At 35.9% G+C, this 10,809-nt stretch overlaps 1 protein-coding gene across 1 annotated transcript; it reads right to left on the reverse strand.

Annotated features, from left to right (window-relative positions):
• Nucleotides 1–9,475: 9,475 nt before the first annotated feature.
• Nucleotides 9,476–10,420, reverse strand: LOC141512123 (olfactory receptor 2T29-like). The gene has a single exon (XM_074220996.1). The coding sequence runs from the start codon at nt 10,418–10,420 to the stop codon at nt 9,476–9,478; it is 945 nt and encodes a 314-aa protein (XP_074077097.1).
• Nucleotides 10,421–10,809: the final 389 nt, after the last annotated feature.

Raw genomic sequence — 10,809 nt, forward strand, 5'->3', positions numbered from 1 at the left:
GTCCAATTACATGCAAAGATAGTTTTCAACATTCATTTTTATGAGATTTTTGAATTCCAAAGTTTTCTCCCTGCTTTTTCCCCTCTTTCCTCCCCAAAATAACAAGCAATCTGATATCGGTTATACATGTCATTTAGACATATTTCCAAATTAGTCAAAGAAGAATAAGAACAAAAGAGGGAAAACCCCAAAAAGAAACAAAGAAAAGAACAAAAAACCATGAAAATAATATGCCTGGATCTGCATTCAGATTCCATAGATCTTTCACTGAGTGTGACCAGTATTTTCCATCATGAATCTTTTCAAATTGTTATGTTTTATTGTATTGCTTCAAAGGGCTTAAGTCTAAAGTAGTTGATCATACAATATTGTCCTTGTTCTGCTCACTTCACTCAATATGAGTTTATATAAGTCTTTCCAAGGTTTTTACTCCTTATTTCTTATACCACAGTAGTATTGCATTACATTCATACATCACAGCTTGTTCAGTTATTCTCCAATTGATGGCCATCCCTTCAATTTACAAATTCCTATAAACATGTTTGTTCCTGTGGATTTTTTCCTCTTTCTTATGATCTTTTTGGAACAGAGAACTAGCAGTGGTATTGTGAAATTTTTATTAAAATGATAAATAAAAATTATATAAAACCAAGAACAAACATTATTTTGAATTGGAATAAATTAGGAGACACAAAAATAAGTTGGGAGACTTTCCATGTAATTGAGTCATCTCTACCATGTTGGGCTTGGTCATCTTAACAATGAAGAACAAGGATGGAGATCCTCTAGTTAGCTTTTCATGATTAGGCAAGTGAATTTACAATCTATAGTATTCAGTGGTGCCCCTATGATTCATATCAAACCAAATGATACTGATTTATATGATGTAGAGGTCCAACAGCCCCTTTTCTCATACTGTGTGATTAACTCTGAGTGCAGAATAAAAGCAAATGATTTTTCACTTTATTTTTCTTGGATTCTATAAACAGTATGACTAATGTCGAAATGTTTTGCATAACTTCATATGTTAATGAGTATCTCATTCCTGGCTTCCTCACTGCATGGGAGGGGGAGTTTAGCACACTAAAAGAAAATTTTGTAATTTAGATTTTGAATTTAAAATTTGGCACTCAAAATTTAAAAAATATATTTTTTAAAATGGCCATATTTATGTCATAAAATGAATTTAGTAGGACTCCTCTTTTATTTATTTTTCAAACAATTTATATAGTGTTTGATTTTATTTCTTAGTTTATTTTTAGTTATTTCTTTTTGTTTCCCAATTGATTTACAATAATTAATTTTGTTGTTTAATTGGGAATTTTAAGATGTTGGTTTTCTAGTTTTTTTTTAAATGGCATGTCTCATCAATTGATCTACTCTTCTTCTCCCTTCATTTGGTGTGTTTAAAGATATAATTCTCCATCTCCCCTAAGAAATGCTTTATTTCTTTCATAAATGTTAGTATATGTTTCATTGTTGTTAGTATCTTAAATGAAATTATTATTTTTTTTGTTCTTTGACTGTCATATTCTTTAGGATTATGTTATTCAGTTTCCAATTAATTTTTATTCTGTGCTTCAAAGGCATTTAATTTAATTTAATTTTTATTTTACTATGATCAGAAAAATTAATTTAATATTTTTGCTTTCTGTAGTTGCTTACATATTTTTATTGATCAAATGATTAAAATGTCAATTTTTATGATGGTGCCATGCACAACATAGAATAGGAACACACCTTTTTATTTCCATTCAATTCTCCAGAGAGAATATAAAATTGAAAAAAAAATCTATTTATCTTCTTAACTTCTTCTTTCTTTACATTAGATTTATGTAGACCTGAGAGGGGTTAATTAAGATCCCACATTCAAAGTTTTTCTATTTCCTTCTGTAATTAATTTCATTATTTCTTTATTCATTTAGATGACATGCCATTTGGGGCATATATGTACAATGCTGATATTAATCTCTGGCAACATTTATTCTTAGTTCTATTTTTGGTTTTGCTTTGAGAGTATGTTTGCTACCCCAGCTTTTTTACTTCAGCTCAAGTAAATTTTGCTATAGTCACATTTTTTTAACTCCCTGTGAATCTTTCTCTTTCAAGTGTCTTTTTTAAAAAAGAAATATTACTGTATTCTCATTTTTAACCATTAACTTATATTTTCTTTCTTTCTTTTATTTTAATTTTTTATTCTCATTTTGTACAAATTTTTTTACATTAATAAAATATTCCTGTTTTAGAGTAAATGATATACCCCCTCCTCCCATTAATATAGACTTGTTTGAGCGACGAAGTAAAGGGGAGAAAAAAAATTAAAATTAAAAAAATAGTAATAATTGTAGGTATGGTCAGGTGGCACAATGGACGAAGCACCAGTCCTGGAGCCACCAGCACTCGAGCCCACATCCAGCCCTGTAGACCCAACAATCACCTAGCCATGTGACATGCAAGCCACCTGATCCCCACTGCCCTGCAAAAACCAAAAAGAAGAAAAAAAAAGACCCAAAATAAAATAAAATAGTAATAATAGTAGGGGTGGCTGGGTGGGAGACAGAGCATTGGCCCTTGAGCCAGGAGCACTCGGGTCCAAATCTGGCCTCAGACACCCAAAGATCACCCTGCTATATGGCCCCAGGCAGGCCACCCAGCCCCATTTGCCCTGCACCCTCCCCCACATAATAATAATAATAATAATAATAATAATAATAAAAGATATGCTTCAGTCTTTTTTCCAACACCAACAACTCTGTCAAGGGTGGATCATATTCTTTATGGTAAGTCCATCGCAAAAGTTACTTCCATATTTTTCCAATGTTGCCATTGCTGATCGCGACTCCCTCCTTTCTTATTTCTGCACTACCATGTACTATATTTTTTCTCTCCTTTCACTCTGACTCTGCTGTAGGGTAGCTGAGTGGCACAGCAGACAGATCCCTGGTCCTGGGGCCAAGAGGCCCTGAGCCCCTATACCATCCCTTAGGCCTAGCCTCCACCTGGCCCTATGGTCCTGGACAGGCCTTCCAATCCCAGCCCCTTGCAAGAAGTAAAAAAGAAAATGTGTTATATCTGATCACTCTCCCCCCATGGTCCATCCTCTGTTCCATCACTCACATCCCCACCCCTTCCCCCTGCTCCCCCTTCCTTCTTACTCCAGATGTCTATACCCCATTGAGCATATATGCTGTTTCCTCTCCTAGCCACCTCTGATGAGAGCAAAGGTTCCCTCATTCCCCCTTGCCTTCCCCCTTCCATATCATTGCAATACCTCATTGTAATAAAGAAAAATATTATTACATGAAATATCTTGGCCTATTCCCCCTCTCCTTTTTCTTTCTCCGATTACATTTCCCCTTTTTTCTATTGACTCCATTTTTACACCATATTTTACCTTTGAATTCAGCTTTTTCCTGTGCTTCAACTATAAAAGCTCCTTCTACCTGCTCTATTAACTGAGAAGGTTCACATGAGTATTATCAATGTCATTTTTCCATGCAGGAATACATGCAGTTCATCATCATTAAGTCCCTCATATTTTCCCCTTCTCCTCCACTCTCTATGCTTCACCTGAGTCCTGTATCTGAAGATCAAACTTTCTGTTGATCTCTGGCCATTCCAAAAGGAACATTTGAAATTCCCCTGGTTCATTGAAAGTCCATCTTTTTCCCTGGAAGAGGACATTCAGCCTTGCTGGGTAGTTCATTCTTGGCTGCATTCTAAGCTCTTTTGCCTTTTGGTATATTGTATTCCAAGCCCTACGAGCTTCCAATGTAGTTGCTGCTAAGTCCTGTGTGATCCTAACTGCTGCTCCATGATATTTGAACTGTGTCCTTCTGGCTGCTTGTAATATTTTCTCTTTGAATTGGGAGTTCTGGAACTTGGCTATAATATTCCTAGGGGTTGGTTTTTTGGGATCTCTTTCTCGAATATCAGGGCAATTTTCCTGTAGTAATTCTTTGAAAATGATGTCAAGGCTCTTTTCCTGATCATGACTTTCAGGTATTCCAATAATTTTCAAATTATCTTTCCTAAGTCTGTTTTCCATATCAGTTGTTTTTTCAACGAGATATTTCACATTTTCTTCTAATTTTTCATTTTTTTGGTTTTGAAGTATTGATTCATGATTTCTGGTAAATTCATCAATCTCCCTGAATTCTATTCTTTGTCTGAAGGACTTTTTCTCCTCAGAGAGTTTTCTTATCTCTTTTTCCATCTGGCCAATTTTGCTTTTTAAAGCGTTCTTCTCCTCAATAACTTTTTAAACTGTTTTATCCATTTGACCTAAGCTGGTTTTTAGCATGCTATTTTCTTCAGCATTTTTTTTGGATTTCCTTGACTAAGCTGCTGACTTCATTTTCATGTTTTTCCTGCATCTCTCTCTCCTTTCTTTTCCCACTTTTTCTTCTAACACCCTCATTTGATTTTCAAAATCTTTTTTTGAGCTGTATCATAGCCTGAGCCCAATTTCTGTTTTTCTTGGAGTCTTTAGATGCAGGATCTTGTGCTTCCTCATCTTCAGACTGAGTGTTTTGAGCCTTTTGGGCTCATTTGCAAAATATTTCTCAATGGTCTTCCTCTTATTTCTCTGCTTGCTCATTTTCCCAGCCTGGGCCTGGTTTTGGGGGGCTTCCTGAGCTTTTGGGACACTCCCACAAGGGTCTCAGTGTGTGGCTCTGGCCCCCCTCCTGGTCTGTGAATGACCATATGTGCCCCCCCTCCCGCCACGGGGCTGAGGTAGGGGGGCCCCTGCTGTTCCATGGGGAGACCTACACTGCAATCAGGTTCTGAATGTGTTCAGAACCCCAGAGTCCTGTTCCAGAGGCGGAGGACAGAGCTCTGCAGGCTCTCTCTTCACTCCCCTCCCTCAGCTCAATGGGCTCATGTCCTGGGGCTCCTGCTTACTGGCTCCACCTGCTTCTGTTTCTGGATCTGGGCTGCTGAAAGACCATGCTGCTAGCTGTATTCCCTGAGGTCTGGGCTCCATGTGCTTGCCCTGGCAGAGGTCCCCTGCTGTTCCCCCACTTTGTGCCTGGTGCTTCCTGGGGTGTAGCTCTGGAGACTCCCCTGCTGCCGTGACCTGGGGCTCCCAGCACCCTGGGGCTGCCTCTGGGAGGCTGAAGTTCTTTCACTCTGGGGGGCCACCCCTCTGGTGGGCCACCCCTCTGACCCTGGGGTGCAGAGCCTTTCTGCTCTTTTCCAGGTTACCTTGAGTAGGAGAACTGCCTTGCTGGGTCCCTTTGTGGTTTCTGTCTCTCAAAAGTTTAGTTAGAGTCCTTAGTTTATAAGTTTTATCAGAGAGAGCCTAAGACTAGATCCTTGCTTGTTGCCATCTTGGCTCTGCCCCTCAAAACTCCTCTTAAAGGGAGAAATCTCAATCTATTTTTTTAATGCATTAAATTTCAGGAGTGTATGAATTTTCTACCACATTATTAAGGTTAAATTATTTCTAATAATTTAATATAATCCTAAATAAAATATATTGCTCAATGTATTACTGAAAAGCTCCCTTTTTCTATAACTCTAGTTCTTTAAAATACCCTTTACCCTTTTCACCGAAGGTCTATTTTTTAATTTTTATTTTTTTCATGTTTTCTACATACTTTAGTATATGGGAGGCTAGGCTATTGTCAAAGCTTGTGGTTTCTCTAAGCAGTCTCTCCTTTCCCTCCCACTACTTACTGTCCATTTTCCCACCTCCTCTCACAAGACCCAGTGTCAGAAGCTTGCACACAACTTCTAATTAGCTAAATTAATCACAACACTGTCAAATTTAATTAACTTTTTAGTTCTTTAATCTAATATTGTACATTTGCACCTTATCATTGCTACTTGTCCTCAGGGTTGTATAATTTAAATAAATATTATATTTCTTTCTTCCAGGGGCTAGGATTATCTAACCTAGGTGTTCAGAATATCTATACAGACCTGTTCTCAGAATACTTTTGCTTTTTCAATAACCTGAGGTTACTTAACCTGGGCACTAAGAGTAATTAAACATGTCTGATAAAAATTTTCCTAGATTAGGTTTAAGAAAATCAGCAATCCTCTGTCCTTTTGATGGTAGTTTAATGTCTTCCAAGATCCTCAGTGAACCAGGTTCCAACTGGTTAAAATTGCTCAAATATCATTTAAATAAAGAATTAATAGATTTTCCATTTAAGGATGATGGCTATCTAATAACCTTGACCTGGCATCTACTAGCATGTCTAAAGACTAAACATTTGCAATTTTTATTTATATAGTCTGTGTAATTTAAAGGCTTGTAAAGAGTCAAGGAAGGGATTCCCATTACCAAACTCAGATTGCTTTTTACTCCCATAGCAATCACTAGTTGCTATGGGTTCAAAAGGAAATTTTCAGAGGTCAAAAATCAAAGCAGAGTCAAACACATAACTTGTTTGTTCAAGTGAAATTTATTGAAGGACGGGACACAACTGAACATGGTCTTAAAGTAACAGAGAAGGTAATTGCCTTTGAAGTCTCTTCCAGTTACTGATAAACCTTGATTTCTCATAAGCTACTCCACTGCAGAAGCCAGGAAGACATGATCTTCTGGGAGAACTCTTTATAGTACTACATTTTCAACATGATGCATTGAGAAGGGAATTACTCTATTTAGAGAAAGTTCTTGCTTCTGACATTACTTACCACAAATATCCTCCTTTACTGTAGACCAGAAGATTCGGGACACATGCTGACCTCAAGCACAAATTCATAACTGGTCTTTTGAGAAGCTCAACCTTAACATATATATATATATATATATATATATATATATATATATATATATATATATATATATATGTATGTATGTATGTATGTATGTATTATGTATGTATATTCACCAGTGCACTCACAGAGTTGGGACTGTTATATCACTCGGAAACCTATACTAGGCAGTCTTAAATTATTATTTTAACTCAGCTTACACATAATGACCACTTTAAATGCTAAATTCTTCTTGAGAATAATTATGAAATAAATTACTATTATTTTTAGTTTGGAGGAGGGGAAAAACTATGATAAGAATTGTTACAGATTACAAATTTGGGAAAAATGAAATTTTGTACGATTAAGGTTACAAATGATTAATTAATAATGAAAATTACTGAGCAAAGAAAGTGATTAATTCAACATACAAACTGAAAGAGTTATAGAGTAAAAATAAGCAACCCTGGAGAACAGCAGCAGGCATCAAGTGTTCATGTCCATAGCATTTAGATCCAGGGATTTTAAAAATCTCTAAAAAACTATCTTGAGACCACTGAATATGGTCCTGAAGATTGTGCATTCTGAACTATCTAAGTCCAGGTGAAATTAATCACAAGAAAGTTAAGTCAGCAAAACAACCATGAGTAAAATCTAGCAAAGTATACTACTCCATTCAAGATCCAGTTAAGATAGAACCTGACACTTGCAGAAAACCCCAATTAAGGAACTAGAGTGATGAAGAAAAAGCTCCCTTGTATCCAAACATATTGTCAATCCAATTCTATAACACCTTCAAGCAGAGATCAAAGGGAAAAAAATTCCATAAGGACTGCATGAACACTTTGAGAAATTAAGCAAGAGGTAGAAATTGAAATCAAAGTTCTCTGGGAAATAATTCAAAAGAAAGCAAGTAGCTTAGGGGAGAGTGGCAAATTTTAACTAAGAAATAGAGTACTTGAAAATTAAAATAAACTTAGCAGAAATCCATGAATTCATGAGATGGCATAAAATATGACAATATAATCAAAAGATGCAGAAGGGAAGGAAAGGTAAAATAACTGGTACTAAAAGAGTACTACCAAAAAGATAATTTAAGAATTATTAAAATCCTAAAATCTAGATACTTTATTTCAGAAAATTATGGATCAAATAGAACCAGTAAAGAAGACATAATACTTGGTGGCTTCTACTAACAACTAGATTTTGAAATGCAATAATCGAAATGGTGAAAAATATATGTTTACCCTGCAAAGCTGAATATAATCTGTCACAAAGTATAGACCTTAATGGAACCAAGATCTTTCAAGTATTTATCCTGAAAAGATTATTGTTAAATTGGATGGGAGTCAAGAAAAACTTAAAAACTGAGTGATTAGAATAATGATGCAGGGTACCTTTCAGAATTTTTAAGTCTTCAAAAAGGGAGTTGAATTAGAAAAATTAAGGGAGAAGGCATTTTTTTTTATTCTGAGGATTTTAAGAGAGAGAAGAGAAAATAAAAAGAGGGATATACTAGTGAGAATTTTTACCCCATTGCAGGAATGAGGATCAAAAGGATATAACGAAGGTACATGATTCTATTAAGAAAGCTTCATCATAGCATGGTTCACACAAGAGAACTGATGAATATATTGGGTTTATTAGAAAGGGAAGATCAAGGGGATGGCTAGGTTGCACAGTGGATAGAGCACTGGCCCTGGAGTCAGGAGTACTTGAGTTCAAATTAAACATTTAATAATTACCAAAAAAAAAGAAAGAAAGGGAAGATCAAGGTGATGGATATTAGCATGAATCTTTCTAGGCTGACTCCTATAAACTTTTTTTTTTTTAGATTTTTGCAAGACAAATGGGGTTGAGTGGCTTGTGCAAGGCCACACAGCTAGGTAATTATTTAGTGTCTGAGACCAGATTTGAACTCCTGACTCTAGGGCTGGTGTCAAATTTAATTAACTTTTTAGTTCTTTAATCTAATATTGTACATTTGCACCTTATCATTGCTACTTGTCCTCAGGGTTGTATAATTTAAATAAATATTATATTTCTTTCTGCCAGGGGCTAGGATTATCTAACCTAGGTGTTCAGAATATCTATACAGACCTGTTCTCAGAATACTTTTGCTTTTTGAATACCCTGAGGTTACTTAACCTGGGTACTAAGAGTAATTAAACATATCCACTGCACCACCTAGGTGCCCCCATACAACTCTTATTTCAGTCATTCAATAAGTTCCTTTTAAAATTCAATCTATTTTCAAGATAATTGCCCCTTAGAGTTTTCTCAAATGCTTGGCTAATCTCTTGCGAACTTGTAACAATACCATTTCCATGACATATCATGGAATACAAACTGGAAATGAGGTGAGTTGATTGATATCTATCTTTGATAAATCCATGCTCATCCCATTTTTTTAGGTATTTAATTACTATTTCTTTAATAGAAATTAGAAAAAAAAGTAAGCCAAGTCTCATAGATCTTTAGTGATTTTTCCAAGATAACCTGGTTAGCAAGTTTTGAATTGGGAATCCAAATGATTATAATCTAATTTAAATATCAATTATTTTAATGTCAAAGTGGGAAAACATTAACACAAAATATTACATAAAGTTTCAAAAAGAGGACATTATTTTGACAGAGAGGTCATGAAGTGAGATGTCCATTTATCAATGGCAACATAAATAAAATGTAATAATAATAGATAAAAGAAGCATTTATGGTCTTTTAAAAAGTATTTGGAGGCTATATTGTACTTCTGAAAATTAGTTTAAACTAACTCTGACCATAACACTTTCTTCAAAGCTGCTGTGACATCTTTATTTCTGAGGCTGTAGATGAGAGGGTTCAGAACAGGTGTGAGGATAGTGTAGAAGACAGACACTATCATATCATTTTCAGCAGTATGATAAGAAGCAGGGAGCATATAGGTATAGATAGCAGCTCCATAGAAGAGAATAACAACAGTTATGTGGGAGGAACATGTGACAAATGCTTTCCTGCAACCAGTGGCTGAATTCATCCTATAGACTGTTAGGAGAATAAGGGAATAAGAACTTGTAATAACTGTCACAGGGATGAGGAGCATAAGAATACAACAGAGGTACATAACAGTCTCATAGAGTGAAGTGTCTGAGCAGGAGAGTTTCAACAAGGCAAGGACATCACAGAAGAAGTGTTCGATCTCTCGGGACTTGCAAAATAGGAAGTTCATGGTGATGGGGGTGATCAAGAAACCATCAATGGAGCCCAAGAACCAACAAACAAGTCCAAGCAGTATGCAAACTCTAGGGTTCATGAGGATGGAGTAGCGGAGAGGGTGACAAATGGCCACATACCTATCATAGGACATGGCTGCCAAAAGAAAGAACTCAGCTCCCACAAGTGTTACATAGAGAAACATCTGGGTCCCACAGCTTGGAACTGAGATATTATGAATCCCAATCACCTGATCCAACAACATCTTGGGCACAGTGACAGAAATATACATCATGTCCATGAGGGAAAGCTGACTGATGAAGAAGTACATGGGAGTGTGGAGGTGGAGATTACTATAGATTAAAAGGACCAGGGTGGCATTCCCAGTCAGTGCTACTATGAAAATGATGAATATCAGGGAGTACAAGAAAGTACGGTATTTGCTTTGGCTAAAGAGCCCCAATAAGATGAAATCAGTCCCCAAAGTTTGATTCTCCAACCACATTGTTTGCTTCATCTTATCTCACCTAGGGAAGATCAAAAACAACCAAAATAGCAAAGGACTTTATATTATGTCCTTTCTACATAAATGATAGAACTTCTGATCATCTAGTAGTGAAGGAAACAGATCAACCATTCAATGTTCTAACATGAAAGGAGATGTATTTTTGCTAGCAGGAGAGATCCTCATCAATCTGTGATCAAAATGATTTAACATGAAATTAAGATAGACTTATTTGGTTAGAAATTTTATCATCTTCGGTCATTTATAAAACCTGAGCTTCTGCCAGATTTTTCTCATATAAGAGTGTTCAAGAAGACCTCTGTAAACTTGAGATAAACATCATATTATAGAAACATCCATTTTTGGTCACATAAACACTTCAAATTCAAAATGTTGAAAGT

The sequence above is a fragment of the Macrotis lagotis genome, chromosome 2, assembly GCF_037893015.1.
Source record: "Macrotis lagotis isolate mMagLag1 chromosome 2, bilby.v1.9.chrom.fasta, whole genome shotgun sequence".
NCBI classification, from domain to species: domain Eukaryota; kingdom Metazoa; phylum Chordata; class Mammalia; order Peramelemorphia; family Peramelidae; genus Macrotis; species Macrotis lagotis.